This window comes from Osmerus eperlanus, chromosome 6 (genome assembly GCF_963692335.1).
Source record: "Osmerus eperlanus chromosome 6, fOsmEpe2.1, whole genome shotgun sequence".
Lineage (NCBI taxonomy): Eukaryota > Metazoa > Chordata > Actinopteri > Osmeriformes > Osmeridae > Osmerus > Osmerus eperlanus.
Window position 1 is genome coordinate 10652565 of NC_085023.1, and position 20522 is coordinate 10673086.

The 20522-nt window shown below is 48.8% G+C and overlaps 1 protein-coding gene across 13 annotated transcripts in view; it reads left to right on the forward strand.

Annotated features, from left to right (window-relative positions):
* The window catches only part of LOC134022149 (calcium-activated potassium channel subunit alpha-1a), a 114918-nt gene that overhangs the window by 14368 nt on the left and 80028 nt on the right, over positions 1-20522 (forward strand). For all 13 annotated transcript variants that reach the window (XM_062463423.1, XM_062463429.1, XM_062463432.1 and 10 more), the window contains exon 2: positions 14197-14358. In XM_062463423.1, the coding sequence (XP_062319407.1) occupies positions 14197-14358 (162 nt within the window). The remainder of the gene's footprint in view (positions 1-14196; positions 14359-20522) is intronic.

Consider the following 20522-nt stretch of genomic DNA (forward strand, 5'->3'; position numbering starts at 1 on the left):
GGATGGGTCCCTTGTGTGGTGTATCAGTTGTGTGGTTTTCATTCAGACTTGCGTTGTTTTGTGGGTGGTGTAATTAGCGTTGCCAGATGTTACCTCTGGCTAGAATGCCCCGGTTAGAGCTTCTGCTTATAGCGCAGTCTGTGTTTGCTTAATTAAAAGTGAAGGCCAGGAAAGGTGATTATCCTGATATGGCAACCTTGTTTCCCCCCTGCCTGATGTCAAGAAACCTTGCTTTTCTCCAAGAAGCTGAATCTCACGATAAATCACATTGCAATGTTTGGTAGATGGACCATGTTTCAATCCCAAATTAATGTCTGATGCTAAAGATGAATTCTCAAGAACGTAGAACTAATGTAGTTCATTTGACTCGTAAGATTTTTTTTTTCCCGGGCCTTAAGCACACACATCCTGTGCGTCTCTCTCTCTCTCTCTCTCTCTCTCTCTCTCTCTCTCTCTCTCTCTCTCTCTCTCTCTCTCTCTCTCTCTCTCTCTCTCTCTCTCCCTTCACCTCTGTGTTGCTCTGTTTCTGTCCCTCTCCTCCTCCTCCTCCCCTCCCACACACTCTGTCTCACACACCTACAGTACTGTCTGCCTGCCAGGTCTCTGTTGCTAGGCGACAGGCACAGAGGGATGGACTGCTCTTATGAGAGCGACGTTTGTCCACCATGATCTCATCCCCCACCAAAACAAACACACACACAAACGTACACACGAGCACATACTTTGATGCTATCTTCCTGTGAGGAATTCTTTCTTTTCTCGAGGAAGGCTTCCCCTTCATTAGAACCTGTGGGATTCAGTTGTTGTGGAATTTGAAATGAACCTTGCTCAGAAAAGGAAATGGAGGGCAAGTCTGAACTGCTGCTAACCATCTCCCCTGTCTGGCTTAGTCACAGGACCAACAGGCAAATCGGGGGCCTGTTCCTTTATCCTTTTTGATTGGTCCCATGAGCCCAGGAAGCTTTTATTTTTACAAATGAATGCGGGAGCAAGCACTAAAGAGCACTTACCCCCAGTATTGATTAAATGTGGCTATTAACTGGTGGAGAGTGAAGAAGACATGCTTAAAGTAAACCTTCAACGGTCGTCCGGAAGCCTGTTTAATAAGAGCCCTATAAGTCTGGGGATTAGTCATGCAGATTCCATCACTGCCGTGTTTGAAGATGGAAAGCTCGGAACAGTACAGTACAGAGGTTACTTCGATCCTATAGGCCAGTGGATTACTGAAGCTAGATGGAAGCTCTAAACTAGACTAGAACCCAACCATGACCGGGCCAGCTGTATCTCTGGTGAATCCACACCGAGGGTTGAACACGGGTTCTGTATTTCTGCTGGCACCTGTAGTTCTGTCTGTCTGTCTGTCTGTCTGTCCTATCTCTCTGTCCTATCGATCCCATCTACCTATTCAGTTCCTCCATCCACTGGTTTGGAATATTCTCTATATGGCTTCGAGTACCGTTAACAAGACCAAGGGAGCCTCTTGCGTCTGCCCTAATCAGGTGTTCCTACTGCGTCCTCAAGCCTCCAGAGGTTCCCTGTAGGACCCTGCTGCAGGAGGACTGCCTCCATAGCTTCACAGTCGTTGTTCTTGTCCACATGCGCAAAGTTCCTAGTCGGGCATGACATCATCCGAGCTCCCCCACAGTGGCTGCCATGCATAGCTGTTGTTGGGTGTTCAGGACACAGAAAGCGTCCCTTTGTTGTGTGTGTTGGTACAAGGTAACCCACCTCAGCGAGCCGCGGGCATAGTACATTCCACGAGTCATAACTCACCCCTGTGTCGTCGCCGCGGTGACATGAAGTGCACACGGCCCGATGCTTTGTTTGCATCGCTCTCCCATGTGAAGGCTGTCGCCATCTGCGTGCGGTGTCCTCGGTGACAGGCATACAGCCCTTTTTGTCGTTTGTGCTGAACTTCATTTCTTCATTTCAGAGTTCTTCATTTCAGTATCAAGGGCAGGCGGAGGTATGTGAGAGGTGGCACTGAATCATTGCCATCCTCCCTCAAGCCGCTGTCCCTTCCACTAAAACGTCACAGGGAAAGCCCCACCGCCCCACTCCCCCCCCCCCCCCCCTCCTCCCCCCAGGACACAGGCTATCCCACAATGCTTTCGGTCCGCTCCACAAAGGCCAAGTTGGCTCCTGACACCAGGCTGTCTGAACGCAGGAGAAACCAGAGCCAAGCTTGATGTCGCTGTCACGAAACCAACATTGCTGGCATCGAAACGGCAGGGGCAAGAGGAGAAGGAAGCTGCTTGTGTGTGCGTCTGTGTGTGTTGGGGACAGGGCGGCTCGCCTCTGACATGGTGGGGTCCCCCCCCCCCCGAGGAGTGGGCCTCAGTCCTCCCCAGCAGCCCAGTTTACTCTTGACGTCCCACAGAAGCCTAATGCACTGGAATGGGCTCCAGTCTTGCTAATGGCCATTGACCTTTACCACAACACACAGATGCACTTTCTGCTTCGCCATCCTGCATAATTGTTGTAATTCTCTGTGTTCTGTGTGCAGTTCAACTGTACAACCCCCCCCCCCTCTCTGCCCCACCCCCCCTCTGCCCATGAGTGTAGTTAGCCAGGCTGCTGCTCTCTGCTGGGTCACAGGGCCTCCCCGTTGCAGCCAGAGGGAACACGTGGGTCAGGGGATAGACTGAGGAAACACAAACCATGACAAACTCTTTTTGTCTCTGCCTTTCTCCTGTTTTTCACTGGAGGGGCGAAACATGCAGATTCTGTATGAAGAAAGCTGATTTAGTTCCCCCCTTGGGAACCTCGAGATCTAAATAGAATATGATTGCATGAGCCTGCAGTTAGAAGTCGTTTGCACTTTTGTTTGTTTGACTGCACAGTGTGCGAATCAGGGCAAGTCTGTTCCTTAGTTGCAGCTGTCTGCTTTTTCTATACGTTGTAAACACTTGATTACAGAGCAACGCCATTTGGAAAATCACACACTCATCGCCCCTTTAATGTTAAAAACGTCATGGCCTTAAGTACATCTACATATAAAACAACATCAGAATCATTGGTATACATCATTTGTATTTTATTTACCCACTGGAAACTATCTTGACAGGCCATGCACATAGCAATAGACTAAGATAATTTGTTTCCTTATCAACAGAGACTGTACAGTGTATGTATTTACTGTTGATAAGAATCCAAGCCAATACAGCCCTGGCTCTTCCCCACATCTACCATGTGACCTGAGCTATCCTGTATCGTAAGCTCACTCGCTCCTCTGCATCTGAGCTGCAGCATCCGACAGTGCTGCCACAGTATTATTACATCAGCAACAGATAAAGGGAATGAAGCCTGTCTCCTAGCCAGAGAGTAGATAATCTCCTGCCTGCTTGCTTGCCTGCCTGTCTTTCTGTGTGCCTGTCTGTCTGTCTCTCTGTCCAGACCCCCCTGCCAGGCTTGCCTGCCTGCCTGTCTTTCTGTGTGCCTGTCTGTCTGTCTCTCTGTCCAGACCCCCCTGCCAGGCTTGCCTGCCTGCCTGTCTTTCTGTGTGCCTGTCTGTCTGTCTCTCTGTCCAGACCCCCTGCCAGGCTTGTAGAATGTCTTGCCTCTCCAACTCAGGACCGTTGATTTATAGTGGGCCAACAGTAAACAGGGATAATAGACTCGGGTGACTGGTTGATGGATGGGGAGGGGTAGGCACATCGAATGAGATCATATTTTACTGGTGTGTATGGATGTCTGTGTGTGTGTGTTTTAGAGGGGGTAAAGAGACTGACCCTGTGTTTCAAATGGCTACCAGGGACATCCACCACAGACACACTAGTGCAATAACAGGCCAATACGAACCTGTCTCTGCAGCGAAATGACAAAATGGTATGTCAAGCAGGTTGTATTCAACGCATACTGCCTGCAACAGCATACACACAGCTTTGATGTAATATTTACGACAATATGTGAAGCTTGTGCAATGTTAAGGAAACCCAAACGTTTATTTTTATATCAGTCTGTACAGATGATGTACATCATTGAGGTCTGTACACAAGGTGAGGGATAAAAATCTGACATTTCATTGTATTTATTTAACCAGAAGGATTTAATTATGCAATAATAAGTAAGCAAGAACAAAAATGTTGGAGTCCTCGACATGCACACTCACTGCTGAACCTTTGATAGTAGTCTGCTCCGTGAGAAAGGAAACTACAAAAAGTGCTTATCGTGCTTCGCTTTTACACATCTGCTAAGATGTTACCTGGCGTGGCTGTGGATGCTTTGAATGACCATAAGCTGTTTGGTTGGCTAAACTTGAAATGATTCCGACGCACTTCGCTAATGAATGAACTACCGGCAAGCAGATGGCCTGCTTTTGAAACACCGTCCTGCGAAGCGACTGGAGCGCAACGGACGTCTGTTTTCAGAAGATGGAGGCAGACTGAGGATCAAAAGGTAGAAAATGTCTGGGTTTGGAAGCATCGTGCATCCGCTTGAGCCGGAGCGTTCCTTGCCCTGCAGATCTGTGCTCCGACGCTCCGGCTCAAGCGGATGCACGATGCTTCCAAACCCAGACATTTTCTACCTTTTGATCCTCAGTAAGTCCTCATTATCTGGGTCGCACCTGGATAGTGATTGCGGTAGTTGCTGAGTAGGATATCCTTGAGGGTTGTTCATCTCTGCTACCCACTTTACAATGTAAAAAAAAAAGTGTCTGCAAGTTTCTGGGAATTTCTCTTTATAGATCAAGATCATTGATCAGCACAGTTTGGGCAGCAGGAAGCCAATTAGGGCACTGAGTGTAGCCGCCATCTTACCTTTCCTTTTTGAACTCAAATCACACTCGGTCTGTATTAGCTCAGTGTTTCTCAACCCTGGTCCTGGGGGAACCCCCGCTCTTACATGTTTTAGACGTTTCCCTCTTCCAACACACCTGATTCAAATGAAGGGGTCGTTATCAGGCTTCTGCTGAGCTTGTGTTGGAAGAGGGAAACATCTAAGACATGCAGGGCAGGGGTGCCCCTTTTCACAAGGAATGTCACAGAGGGCTTACATATGCCGTTTACTTAATTTAAGATTCGTAAATGTTTAGTGTTTGCACCTCCCTGCCACAGTAAATTCCGTGTTTGTATAACATACATGGCGAATAAACCGAATTCTGATTCTGAAAACTGGAAAAGCTTCTGAGACACCAAAAGACAAGATAACAATATTCCAAGGAACGGTATGCTGCCAGGGAAGGGTAATGTTGGGTTCTACGTATAGCTAGTTAAGGGGTTGTAGCTGAAGCTGATTGAGTCATCTGAAGGGCACTTGTGGTGAATGTTGCTCTTACTATGAACCCTTATTAACAATCAGAGCATGTATCCTACAGACAGATAACATGGTGGAAACTAGTCTATAGGTAGTCATGTCACTGATGGCTGTTGTAAAGCTACCACTAAACCTTTTTTTTTTTATGTTTAATGTAATTGTTAATCACACATCTAATCTTCAAATGTGCATTTAACTTGAACTTTATCTCCTAAATCTAGCATTAACAAGGAAATGGCATACTGTATTCCTACTGGCTTTCAGATTATGTTTAGATGTCCTAAAACATTTTCTCACACAAAACTGCACCTACACCGACCTAAAACCCTCAAAGAAGACAAGGAAATACTCAGAGGAAAACCCTGAGGTAAGAAACTGAAGAAGCGTTGGGAGGAGTAACTCAGTGAGGGATCCCTTCCTCCAGAGATGGTTAGTGCTACAGAGACCTGTAGACCATTGGCTGAATCCAATTTTGCAGCGTGCTATTTTTTTACCTGTGTTACCTGAGCATTGGTCCTCAGTGCTCTCTCCAGGTCTCTTAACTGTCAACATTTAGAACAGAAGCTCATTAGTGAAGCCCTGGGATGATACAGGATCAAGGCCAAGATGTCTGAATGGAGGATGAAACTGCTGTTGTTGTTAAGTGAGGGCCAGGATAAAACAGGAGCATGGAAGACGATCTGACACACTCTCATGTAATTACAACAGACACTGTTAAGCCAAAGAGAGCTTTGTCTCTTTCCAATTTGTTTCTAATATTGTTGTACAAAAAAGGGTTTCCTAATAAAGATGTGGAGGAGATATGTTGAGCTTTTGGCAGGACTCACTTTGCACTCCACAATCTCTTTTGGGGCTGAATATGGACATAGTTAAGGCTGTCTGTTACCCTCAAACCATCAGCCGCTGCTGGCTTTAACCCAATTGTTTTGCTAGCTTTGAGCCAAATTCTGCAACTGGGAAAACAAGTCCCATTACAACACTACATCACGTCCTAAAAAAACAGGCATGCAGTTAAAGGAACAAAATTGCCTGACATTTAGCCTTCCTTGTATCTAACATGCAGTTGAGATAGGATAGGTTGGGAAGTGCTACTTGAAGGCAAGTAGCCCAGACACTACATTCCTATCTCACAGACTTCCAGTAGCACCTTCAGGAAGTTGTGAGGTCTTAAGACACTGTTTTAAACGGCAACACAAACAGCTTAACAGCCTAGCACCCAGGATGCTGAAATTAGATGATATCTTGTCAAGCATTAGCTCCAAGGCTAATGTTAGCCTTTTTGGCTAGCCTTCCAAAAGCCTTTTCCAAAAAAGCTGCTTCACAGCTGGCTCTGAGACCAGGACAATGGTCTGCATCTGGGTAGCCATATCTTTTACTCACGCAGCTGCAAAGTTTGTGTGTGCGTGCGGTCGTATTGTGATTAATCATTGCAGGCTCTGCATATTAATATGCACTTAATGGGATGTGGGTAAGCCCTTGTGTTGCCTGCTGTAAGCCACTCTCTGAGGCTTTGGAGGGAGAGGTGTGTGCGTGTGGAGATGGGAGTCTGGCTGGAGGCTCCATGGTTAGCAGGGCTGACAGCCTCTGAGGCCAGAGGCGTACCATTACCTACTGATTCATGGGTGAAGTAACCAATGTCGACACATGCACAGCCCCAGATGAAACAAAATAAATCTAATATTGCTCTCAATCCGCACTCTCACACACACACACAATAAAGCTACATATAAAAAACACACATTTGCACACGTTTGTTTAGCTGTGTCCTTCAATGGGAACCCTATTTGTTATATCCATAATAGAAAATGGAGTCAACCTTCAGGATAGCTGAATGGATAGGGTTTGTGTGTGGAAAAAGCTTCTGAGACACCAAAAGACAAGATAACAATATTCCAAGGAACGGTATGCTGCCAGGGAAGGGTAATGTTGGGTTCTACGTATAGCTAGTTAAGGGGTTGTAGCTGAAGCTGATTGAGTCATCTGAAGGGCACTTGTGGTGAATGTTGCTCTTACTATGAACCCTTATTAACAATCAGAGCATGTATCCTACAGACAGATAACATGGTGGAAACTAGTCTATAGGTAGTCATGTCACTGATGGCTGTTGTAAAGCTACCACTAAACCTTTTTTTTAATGTTTAATGTAATTGTTAATCACACATCTAATCTTCAAATGTGCATTTAACTTGAACTTTATCTCCTAAATCTAGCATTAACAAGGAAATGGCATACTGTATTCCTACTGGCTTTCAGATTATGTTTAAATGTCCTAAAACATTTTCTCACATTTTGGTCAGCCTTTATGTTGAGGGTTGGTTTATTGGCGTTTTATGAAAGGACTGTTATTTGGAAGCGGCCCTTTACAAGCTTGACTTAATTTGCATAGAACACAAGGGAGCGAATGATTCCCCAGGAAAGTTAGCCTTGGTGCATCACCATAGAAACAAGCCATGTTCAGAGTGGTCAGAAAATAGATTCAACATCCCGTTTAGAATTATATGGCTGATAATTGAGTGTGTGTAAGTTGTGTTTAGTGGGTAATGGCATTTAAACATCCTTAGTTTACCCAGAGATTTAACTGTTAAAGGTACATTGGCCCATTGACTGTAAAATAATGAGGTATGTTGTTACAATACAATTTTTGTTGTTGTTTGTGTTTGGGACCGTTAAATCTACTGTGTCCAATTACTTACTTTGATTAAGGGGCCAATTATCTGTGCTTGATGGGAATAAGGAAGTGGCTATATGCTTGACTTCTTGTTACATCCTATTGGACACTGTCATCGATTCTAGTGTAACAAGGAGACTGTCAAAGATTCCAGGGGTGTACAAAGACAGTCCACTTCATCACTTGTCAATGGGAAGCAGTGTCCACGAACCAACACTCATAATTACAACTTTCTAGTGTAGGAAACTGTCCAAAGAGTTAGCTAACTTAACCAGTTCATCATAGTTGAAACATTATGAGCTTACATGTCGTTTTTACTCCACTTCTGTGCACGACTGTCATTGAAACATTATGAGACTAGTTGAGGAATTGCATTGAATTTTTGAATGGTAATATTATAACTTTTCCACCATAAATGAATTAGCTAGCTACTGTAATCAAGTTATTGTAGCACTGCATTTAAGTAATTGAGATGTTTTTGTTGCCCTGTAGTATTTTTGAGGTGTGTGGTTACTTTTTGATTTGGCTACAGAGAAAAGACTCCTGAACATGGAATGTGGTTTAAAGTGGTCGAAGGATGTCTGCTATGCACCATTTCTCCCCACTGGGTCCTCGACCACAAAACTAGTGTACCATACCACGATTAGTAGCTGACACATGGGATGTCTGCTTGTATGTCAAACCTGCCCTCCAGAGTCCAGACCTACTGCATAGACTCACTCATTCTACGGCAAATGATCTGATAGAAATCCACGCGTCGGCCCGTTCAAAGCGTAAAGTGCAAAATGCCTTCATTCAGACCGCTGGCTGTCCTTAAAGTGGCCATGTGGAGACGATAAAAACCTCTAGGACACCGGATGACCTCCTTGAGCTTTTGAGACTCAAATAAGGTTACAGTGCGCTCTATTTTTATCCTCGACCACTGGGGCTTGAAATCCTGTATCAATGGGAGGAGTACAGTACAGGCTTATGAATTGGATTTGACCTTGCTCTTGGAGCAGAGTGCTATATTCAGTTCCCCCCCAAGTTGAGGTGGAGTAGCACTAATGCAAATGTGTCTTCATTCATCCCTCCTTTTGTCTGAGGACGAGGACATGAAAGGCGGTTTCGTCTTAGACGGCGTGCCCCAATAAAGTATGCCATTTCATCTCCTCGTCTTTTTTTCCGTCTCTTATGCCGTAGAGAATAACATCACTCGCTGCCTTTCTAGAAACTGGGATGAAAGCGTTCTAGAATGCCAGACAGTTCTGGCCACTTCGAAGAGTCTGTGGGAGAATTCAAGGATTTCTTACATGCTTCTGTTAATCACAGTCAGTGGATTCCCTATTGCTTTATTTTCTGTTCATATATCCAATCTTATTATTCATTCATATATATGGATTCCTACTGTAAACTATTTTGTGTTCTGATGACAGTCCCGGGTCGTTGATGTAGTATCCGCCCGATTGAATAACGGAACACCTGTTGGTGGGGTTAAGGTTAGGGTTTTTTACACCTGTTGCCTGTATGTTAACTTTATTTCCCCTTTCTATTATAACTTCTGTCCGCTGACAGATGCCTCAGAGAGACTTTGCTAGTACTGCTGTGTGTCTGAACTGGTCATTTTTATGTTTATTAAACTCTCTGTCCAGTCAGGTGATTGTCTAATACTTATAAACCTACAAACTGATAGCCACACTGTTCTAGTGGAGACATACGAAACAGTTTTTCCAGAAGTCTGTTTCTGCAGATTATAGTACCACCCAAACTATTGACACAGGGTCTAAAACATTTTGCTTGTCTACCTTGCTTGCTGACGTTGAGGATGGCACCTATTTAGTTCAGTGTGCACAAATCGTCTAATCCTCTTTAGACTCATGGCACTCAAAATAGCTGGCGCAGAAGGGCACCGGAGAGCTAATGTGATTCAAGAGATGGGCGTCCTTTGCGCGACATTGATAGCTTTGTCACCCTTGATGAGACCATGGCTGACCTCCTGATGTACCATTTGCTAGGAGTTGGATTGCAGATAACCTATATCACCCCCCCCCTCCCAAAACCACAGGGGGGAGTGGTGTGTCTCCCCAGGCATGCTCCCCTCTGTATCATAGTAGCTTTCTGCTTATTTCTGAATCCTCCTCTAGAATTGAGTGTGAATAGTCAGACATTTGAGGCATGAAAAGAGAAGATTAGGTTCAGGCCCATACCTGTGTAATCCTGCACATGGTCACACATGGCAGGCAATCTAACACATGGCATCACCCCGATGGTCCTGAGCTGGGCACCCATGGGCAGGGATCCTGAGAAACTGCTTGGATCTTCCTGGTGCGACGCTACTTTAAACCGAAGCTAAGCTTGTCGCAAAGCAGCCAGTTTCTGCTGAGAGGCACTACGTTTTAGCAAGTCACCGTTTTGTAGTTCCATGTTTTGAGTCAAACTAAATGACATCGGCAGTTTAGCCATTGTTGGTGTACCTATTGGTGTCTCGTGTTTTTTGGTCGTTGCTGCTCTGACAACAAGAAATGAATGTCGAGCATCTCATCCCCAGAGGTACCAGTGCAGTGGGCCTGACCCCTAAGACACTAATAAACTGCCTCCTCAAGCGCATGGCATTCTGGGACTTCACCTCTCCTCTCTGTGTGTGGACTCTCGGTCCCTGAGGAAGATCCTTACTCTCCTCTGCTGCTTCTCTTTTCCCCCATCTCTCCCTTTGCCCTGACCCAGTGGAGGCCCGCTGACCCAGGGACATGGGGTAACTGTACCGGTACTAAAATAGCAAACGGGGGGGGGGGGGGGGGGAACAGAGCATGTTATGAGATTCACTCGTTTCGCGTCTCCCTGGGTGAGGTTATAAATAGCTCCTCACACTGGAATAGAGTTTTCCCCAGCGATGCGGACCAAAGCCGGAGGAACAGCTGCGTTAAAGCCAAGTCCTGTTAGATCAGCACGGTCACATGGGGGTGTGTCTCTGTCTCTCTCTCTCTCTCTCTCTCTCTCTCTCTCTCTCTCTCTCTCTCTCTCTCTCTCTCTCTCTCTCTCTCTCTCTCTCTCTCTCTCTCTCTCTCTCTCGTGCGCTCTTTGTCTCTCTCTGTCTCTATCTGTCTCTCTTTCCCTCTCTCCCCCCCTCCCCCACCACCCTCCCCCTCACGCTGTTGGAGTGAGTGAGAGAAACAGAGAGACTGTCTCCTATTCTTTCTACTGTAGCTACCTCTGTCTTTTATTCAGGTTTAATATTGTGTTCTGTGTCCATGTCTTGGCCTTTACACTGTGTCTCTGCATCTCTCTCTGGATGTGCATACTGTATTTCTATGTGTCTGCGTGTAGTCTAGCTGTTTCGCGGTACATCATTACGAGCAGCCAAAATGGGACTATAATCGGCAATGACAATCGTTTAGGGACAAATTATTTTTATTGACCCCAAACTTAGAGTCTATTTAGAGAAGAGAGCCGCGTTAAGACGAGCGGTTTATGGCCCTGTGTCCACAGCCCTTACCTCGCCCCAGCACTACGGCACAAGCATCCTCAATGCCCCCGCAACCCCCCCCCCCCACACACACACAAACACACACACCACTTCCCCTCTCCTTCTCGCCGTCCCTCTTGTCATCTTTGTCTCCCTGGCCGTCTCAGATTCAAATAGCTTTATTTCCCTGAAATACTCTTCTACGATTATTGCCAGAGCCCCTCTCTCTCTCTCTCTCTCTCTCTCTCTCTCTCTCTCTCTCTCTCTCTCTCTCTCTCTCTCTCTCTCTCTCTCTCTCTCTCTCTCTCTCTCTCTCTCTCTCTCTCTCTCTCTCTCTCTCTCTCTCTGTCTGTCTGTCTGTCTGCTCTCTCCATCTCTCTCTCCCTCCCTCAGTTTGACATCACAGGTGTGTATATATAGCAGATGGATTCTCCCCGGCTGAGCCGTTTCAGTTCTCCACTATCACGGTGAGACTGCCGTCTGGACGGTCTGCTCGGCTCAAACGAGGCAAAAAACACACACTCGGCCAGTTCAAGAATCGTTTTGAACCCGCATTCATTATTCACGTGTCCCCAGTCCACCACACACGTGTACACACACGCACACACACGCCATGTCCACTGTTCACCAGACTCCCCAACAGACAGCTGTGTATGTACTGCTTCAGTGCTAGATATTGAAAAGGATGTGACAGGTGAGCGAATGTTTCTCCTTGTGTCCGGCACCTACACCTTTACGGAAACACGGGGATATGTGCGAGGCTCAAACGGGGTCTCCCTGGTTCCCTTCCCAAACGTGAGTTACGAGACCCGCGTGCTGTGTTGATCGTGTGTGTGGATCCTCTTCGGTGCCCTTTGTGCTCACCCTGGCCCTGTCCACCTTCAGGCCCAACTCCCAAGATTGATGCCCCGGCCCAGCCCCGGCCACAGCACATGTTACCCCCGCAACATGCCTGGAATGCTTGGAAGCAGGCGGACGTCCAATCAGAGCGAAACCCTAGCTGGCCTGTGTGTGAACACACACACACAGATTTTGTACCACATGATGGGGGGGGGGGGGGGGGGTGGCCTAAAGGTGCTGGGTTGGGAGGTAAGAGAAAGACATACCAGCACACACACACACACACACACAATTACTATCCTAACCATGATTCAGCTGGATAACACATGCTTGGAAGTACGAGGGGAGTCAAGTCAATTGGAATGGTGTCTATTATGGTCCTGCTTGACTCTCTTCATAACAAAAGCATTAGACGCAGGCTGGACATTCAGGCTCTGTTTTCATAATGGTGGCCTCTGTAGCCTGTCGTCTGGCTTTCAGTTCTCAGGGTCCCCTAAGCAGGAGCAGATAGTTATCTGATGACTAAGTCGGGGCTTTTTAGGCCTGGTTTCTTGGCATTGTTACATGGGGGAATCTAATTAGGAAAATGGCAGCTGTGTCCATGCCGTATCATTAAGAAATGTAATCCAATTTCACTGGACAATCCTCTTTAAACAGACCGTGTGCTCTCCCCGGCTCTTGTGCGGTTGTGTCTGCTGTTTAAGCTGGCTGATATACCGTGCCCTGTGGCCCCTGCGAGTACATTACATTCAGGCAACGTATCGGTCGCCCTCGTGGTCTGGTTGGGTCCTTGGAATGTTTCTGCCCTCTCAGTTTCTGTAATTATGTGAACTCAGTGGTGCCTGTCAGGGAAAACACGCATGCACGCACGCGTACACACAAGCTGCGCAACAATGTTGGCATAGTTCTATTTCAAAACACTTTCAGGTTGTGTAAACAAACATTCCCTGTGTTCATGTCCGTTTTTTTTCAGTCAGTCAGTAGAGTAAAATGTATTTGGCAGTGGGGAGCTGTCCTCTTGGTAGAGGTGAAGTATCAGCATGTAATAAACAATGAACTACAGCATGTGTACCCTGTAGTAACCCGAGTGTTCTTTGGAAGAGAGGGATGGCCTCCGACGAGAGGTCTGAACGTTATTGGAGTGCCCAGGATTGTCTGCGATGCCATTTACTGAGTCTGCGCACACGTGTGTATGTTTACTGCATTTGTTTGCGTTGTGTACGCTATCGCTACTTTTTCTTTTCCCGCTTTTTTTGTCACGCCAAACTTAGGATGGCCATGTCGAGCTCTCTTTCTCTACTTCCTGTAACATTGTGACTTCCTGTGATAGCGTGTAGCCTCTCTCACTTAAGTGGAAAAGGAAATGATGTCAAGGAAAAATACAACGAGAGCCTGGAAGCGCATGCAGCGTTTCCAATGCGACCGTGTTCACTCACACACAGAGTGCGAATTATACAATGACAATCGGGGGGGTCAACTTCTTCTCCAGGGCGTGTATCGACCCCCCTCGACCTGTTGTTTTTGCCTCTTTTGGGGGGGTCCAAGTTTTAATTAGGGGGGTCAAACCCCTCCAAGACCCCCCATGATTCGGACCCTGCTCACACAGACACAACATGGAGGGTTGAAAGGCCTGCATGAGAACATTAGTCTTCCACCTCATACCCTGAGGTGAACTTCCAGAGCCATATGTGCCAAACCCAATAGAGCGACTGCACAGCCTCACACGCGTGCATACACACACACACACATACACACACACACACACACACAGATAAACACACACACGTACAGACACACAAACTGCAGAAGCCAGTTTATGGTATCAGCGAGGTGGTGAGAGATTCGAATGGCGAGGATCATTTATATCGCGGTGAACCCAATCAACCTGTGTCAGTGAAGACGTGCTGCACAATTCATCTTGTGCTCCATCACTCTGTACGCAGTCGACTGACCGTGTGTGTGTATGTGTGTGTGTCTGTTCTCTTTCCAGGAGAAAGTGAACAACCCTGCCAACAGCCAGGCAGCAGATGGGGCAGCAAAGGGGGCCGACGAGAAGGAGGAGGTCCCGCTCAGCGAGGTGGGCTGGATGACCTCCGTCAAAGACTGGGCCGGGGTCATGATCTCAGCCCAGACACTCACCGGACGAGTCCTGGTGAGTCATCCCAACCGCCACTCATCTCATGCCTAGTCTGTAAACCACACGCTGCCTTCACGAACCAAACTAAGTTCTCGTTGTTATATGAGAGGAACTGTTGTATTATTTACATGAGGAGGTCTCTGGAAGTGGTCTAGTCCGGTTCGGACCGCCCGAAGCTGCCTGGCTGTGGAGTTTTAGGCTGCAGATGACCACCTGCTCTGCTGCAGTGCATTCAATGCAGCACATTAACTCACTCTGCAGTGGCTCAGCCAGATAATGTGACCTGTGTGTGTGTGTGTCTGTGTGTGTGTGTGTGTGTTGAGAGAGAGAGAGGGAGAGATTTCTGCATAGAAAAAATGGGGAGGCACATAGTGTTTTAGCAGTAGGGAAGATGTCACCGTGACTTTGGCTTTTGCTCTGGTATGAGTCCAAACACTCTTACCCTCACTCTCTGTTTCTCTCTCACCCCCACCCCCCCCAAACACACACACACTCACACCCCTATTTCCTCTGAGCCGAGGACCTCATCCGACTGGACTCCAACAATCCACACAACAGGGGGGCGGGGGGGGGGGGGGGCTGGGCTATGTGAGGTTTGATGGACCTGCTTTTAAGTTCAATTCTTAACTAGCTTTCTTTTTTTGGAATGAGTTCCAAACAATTATTCGTTGCACAGACGCTTTTATCCAAAGCAAGCTTGTAGTTTGTCAGGGCAGTGGACTGAGACTAAGCCGTCATGATTGCAGCCGTTTCTTCCTCTTCAGCTTTGCGGGATGTCCTCCGCCCCAGTGTGATTGACATGTTGCAGGGAAACCGCATGCTGCTTGCTACTCTGTTAGATTAGGATGAGACTTCATGGTGTCAGATTAGAGGTGGTGGTCGCTTTGGTTGACCCTTAAACTCCCGTGTAGACAGTCTGGGTGGGGAGAGAGGGAGGGATCAAATCTCAAGACCAAATGTCACTGTTGTTTGGTTAGAAGAACAACCAGCATTCAGACAGGCATTTTTAATTCCTTGAGTGCAATACGACCACCCTCTTGTTGTTCCACGCACGTCTTTGTGCATGGGTCGATCTTCATTTGTGTAGAACTCTCTGTTGGACGTTTTGAAGAAAACACTGGAGGCTGGATGAAACGTGCCCTGGGAGATGGAGCAGGCAGAAAAGAAAAACCAAACAAACGTTTTAACGTCAACTATCATATTTGCCTAAATTGGACCGATTTACAGGCGTACTTATCAGGAGAGAGGGTTGTTTGGGCTGCGATGAGAGGAAGAAAGAGAGGGGGAAACAGAGAGAGAGAGAAGGAGAGAGAGTGGCTGGGAGGTAGGAAGGGAGGGGAAGTGGCAGAGAGAGGGAGAGAGAGATGGAGAGAGAGTAGCAGGGAGGGGGAGCGAGGGGCAGGGACGGTGAGAGAGAGGGACAGAGAGGGAGAGAGGGAGAGAGTATCCTGATGGGAGATGTCAGTCTGCTAGATGACTCTCACTTAAAGCCACGGCGGGCACCACGCCCTCTGCCTTTCATTCTCTGGTGAACCGTTTCAAACCCTGTGTGTGTGTGTGTTGTCTGTGTGTGTGTGTGTGTGTGTGTGTGTGTGTGTGTGCGGTTATACATGCGTATATGCCCAAAACCAAAGAAAACTGTCTGGCATTGAGAAGAACAGCAGCGTTGAGGCTGTTTCCAGGCACCCGTTTCTAGCTCGGCCTGAGAGCATCACCTACTGTGATTTGTGCTATTTTAGAGAAGACTCATATTCCAGTGCCTATACCTGCTCCCTGCTAGTGTAATGTTATGCGCTCCAATGCCATGGAGTGTTTTGTGTAGGTGAATGAGAGTGTGCCTACAGTATGTGGGTGTATTTTACGCATTTGTGAATGTATGCGTGGTGCATACATACAGGACATCCATGTGAGGTGTACAGTTGTGTGTGTGTGCGCGCGCGTGTGTGTGTGGAGGCGGATCCGTGGGTCTCCTGCCCTCCCATCAAGCACCAAATTGGGAAAAGCTTCCACATACGCCGAGCCTGGCTTGGGTTACCATGGCAACTGCCGTGTGGCAGGCGCTCAGTCATCTGATGTGCAGGACTGTCAGCCTGAGCAGCAGGGGTTCAAACACACACACACACAGACAGACAGACAGACACACAAACACCGACAGGTGGGGCTACATCACGCCGTAGACCCGGTAACATCCCGTGGGGAAAACAACAATAAAGATGGATAGCTGTGGGTGCGGCACCCGGAGGCTTCTTCAATTAGCCGATGAATCTTCGGCGGCGGCGCGGCGGCAGCGCCTCCCGTCCGGGTGGAGCTCGCCTCCGCCGAGCGGGGGCCTCCCGACGACACGAGCGACAACGAGGCCCCCGTCGTTTGTCACCGGGGGCCTAATGGGACGGCCCTAAAGGGGTCCGGGTCTTCGGGGATGCGGGGCTTATGTGGACCCATATCCGTCCACACGGCGCTGCCTGCACACGGGGCCATGCGCTGCATGAGAAGTACCTCGTGTCAGACGACGGCCGGCTGGCTGGGAGGGAGGGAGGGAGGGAGAGAGGGAGAGAGGGAGGGAGAGAAAGAGGGAGGGATGGAGGGAGAGAAAGAGGGAGGGAGGGAACGAAGGAGGCAACACCTTGCATCACAGGCAGCCATTAAGGCCCTCCGTGTGCACGGAGAAATACATTTCAACGGAGAGCAGGTGCTCTGACCTGTGTGTGTGTGCGGGCGTGAGTGTGAAAGGAAAGATGGAGAAGGGGAGGTTAAGATCACTAGGACCCAAAGACATTTGACAAACGACCCGAGTCACAAAATGATGTATTATCGCCACCCTTTTGTTGTAATGACTAAGGGGCACACACACACACACACAGACTCGCACAAAGTTTACGCCTTTTCAAATAAGGTTGTACTCACACACACACACACAAACACACACGTTACCCCTTTTCAGAAAAGGTTGCACACACACACACACACAGATTACCCCTTTTCAATTAAGGTCGCGTTCACCTTGTGCTCGGTATAAAAGTCAGGGCAAATGATAGATAGTGTATTGCAGGCCCACAGTGCGCCTTCACAGGCTATATAATGAGGCCTTTGTGTTCATAGCCATCACCTCTACATTATGGCCCTATCAAATATTTACCAGTCCATTCACGCAGGCTGTGCCACCGTGAGGACTGCTTTTGTTAACTGGTAACTCTGGGAGAAACGAAGAGGAGGGCCGGGTCAGCTGGCTGCAGCTTCGCGAAATAAGATCAGCAGAGTCCACATCGGACATGCATCGGCGACCGAACTGTCTCTGCCACTCCCTGTCTCTCTCTCTCTCTCTCTCTCTCGCTCTCTCGCTCTCTCGCTCTCTCTCTCTCTCTCTACTTCTCTCTCTCTCTCTCTGTCTCTCTTTCTCTCTCTCTACATCTTTTTCTCTCTGGCCGTCCCCGGAGGGTGGCGAGGGAGACATCATAGCTATCCGATGCCCGGAGGACGAGAGTGACGGCTGACAAGCCAGCGAGGAAGCAGCTAGAAACAGGAAGTGTGGTGTGGTTATCAGAGGACGTTTTACCGAAAGACAGCTGGCAGCATCCAGAGATGTGCGCCCCCGAGGTGAAGGGGAGGCAGGCTGGCTAGAAGACAACCTCTGGACAGGCGTGTGACAGCTCAAGGTTGTGGATTGACGGTGTGGCGTGTAATTAGCTTGTAGAGGTAAAGGTAGATCAATTCATGCCTTTTTGGGGGTTTGTTTACCCAAACAGTGCTGTATGACTGTACATGTCCATGATTTTTGAGTGCAGGACCATCAACAAGGAGAATCGGGTCGGCCGTTTTTCTTAATGGAAGTGGGAACCACCTGAACGTGGTGCCTTCCCCGTCACGAGCCTTGTCCGTGTAGCCCGGTTCTGTTCTCTCCCTCGACTTTTCAGAAACCTCTCTATGGTAGTCTGTTACTGACACACACACACACACACAGGCTGTGGGTTAGGCTGCAGGCAGTGTGTGAGCTGCGTGGATTCGTGCGTCCCCCGAATGTCCCGCGGAGGTGAAAATAAGTGAGGCTGTGTTCTCCTGCTCTCTCTCGGTCCCTGCCAGCAAGCCTGGAGTGCGGCGACCCGCCACCTTGCCACACAGTGTTTCTGTTTTCAATGTCGCTCAGTAGGTGTGCACATACGGGTAAGGCACGGTTGGGTGGGGTCCTTGGTTGTGTTATGAGACATGGGGTTCTTCTGTTGTGAATGTGGAAAGTGTGCGCGTGGAGGCCTGCATGTGTAGCTTTGTGTGTGTGTGTTTGTGTGTGTTTGTGTGTGTGTGTGTGTGTGCACATGCGAGAGTGAACGGGCCCCGCCGCTCCCTCTGCGAACGCAGCCCGGCGTGCTGCACAGGGTTTCCCAGCGCCGGGTTCTGGCAGGGACTGCGTCGAGTTTGGGCTAATTAGCCTCTCCCATGGAGTGTGTTGCTACTGTGTATGCTAATCTGCTGCTGTCAGTGAAGTCATCAACAGGAGCACAGCTGTCATCACTGAAGCAGTCACGCACTCCCGAAACCAACCACAATGACGATGAGGTCAAACTCCAGTGCATACAAACAAGGAGTGTGTGTGTGTGTGTGTTACGGTGCAGTCAGTGAGACGGGTGCTTCTCTTTGTGGTGTGTTTTTAATGGAGGTGGGGGGGGGAGGGGGGTTATACTTCTTTTGAGAAAATGTGGGTATTCTCTTCCCTACTTTCGCTCGCTCTCTCTCTGTCTCTCTCTTTATCTCTCTCACGCTCGCTCACACTCTCTCTCACACAGACACACACACAGATTCACATTCATGATGGTAAAAATCGACCGAAAGCTGATGTTAGGACAGACTGTCTCCGCCCCGGTGGCAAGTCCCATGGGGCGGAGCCAAGACCGGTCTCACAGAAAGACAACAACCACCCCATTTCCAAACCCCCCCCATTCTTTTTTTGGTGTCAATTTACTTTCTAAATGAATAGCGGCGTAGCACAACAGCCCATCAGCTTCTCGTTTCTTCATCCCCACAGCTGGCCTCGTCACACTTTGCCTGGAGAGCATCCTCCCATAATGAAACTCAATTTGGACCCAGTCGGCTTCTGAGGCGGAGCCTTATTGGGTCTCGGCACGTCTCTCCTCCGAGTGCCTCGGCCCCCGGCGTAGCAGACTTAGCTCGGGCGCATTCATTTGTCATTTGCCATAATTTATCAGCGCAATCGATGGCAATCCAATTGCCATTGACTCCTGCCTCGCGCCGTTTGATGAATGGCTGTTTATCCTGGAGGGACCCTGGGGGGCACGCCGCAGTGGGAGGGAGAGGAGGGACGGGCGAGAGAGAGAGACAGAGAGAGAGAGAGAGAGAGGGAGAGACGTGGAAGGGCGTGGTGCCTGCAGGAGCGTGCAAGTCACAGACCTTTGGAGGGCTGGCTGACTGACTTGAGGGCTAACTGATCTCACACTTTACCTGCACACATTGAGGTACCTCGCTCCCCCTTCCCCGCCCTCCGTTGACCACGGTCTGGTGCCCCTGAATGACGGGAAGCCCTCTCCGCAGCGCGGGAGCAGACGGCCCCACCTCGACGGCCCGTATGAGAGACGGCTGCCGCGCAGAGCATAGCAATCCCAGCACATCAGGCGAGGATTTAGGACTTTAAGCGAGCTCTTCAATTTGGTCTCAAATTCCCCAGCAGATAGATGAGACTTACCCTGCCGCCCACCCCCCACCCTCCCCCTGCAGTCCACTCGAAGGCCTGTGGTAATGACAGGCTCTCCGACAGAGGCTCACCAGCCCTCTTTTATCCCCCCCCCCCCCCCCCTCCAGCGGCCCTGCGGCCTCCTCTCTCCCTCGGTTCGGCCTCAGAGGTCAGGGGAACCAGGCCTCCTCCGGCTGAGTGTCCTCCAGCTAGCCAGAGCGGCCTCGTAGGATCAAAGTCAACCGTGACTGAGGAAGCCATGCGGCTCAGACACGGTGGGATCCTCACGTTTCCTCCTTTCATCGTCCGCGCCGGCCTCTTAAAGGGACAAGTACATCCAAGGTGCCCAACAAAATGAAGGACTGGTCCCCAATGAGGTCTATTGGAAATGTGTGCGGAAAGTTCCGGCATTGTGTGTTTTTTCTTGTGCACACGTCTCTTTTGTCAGGATTTCCGCAGCATGTTTGGAAGATATCCCTAAAAACAAGTCCCACCCATGCCC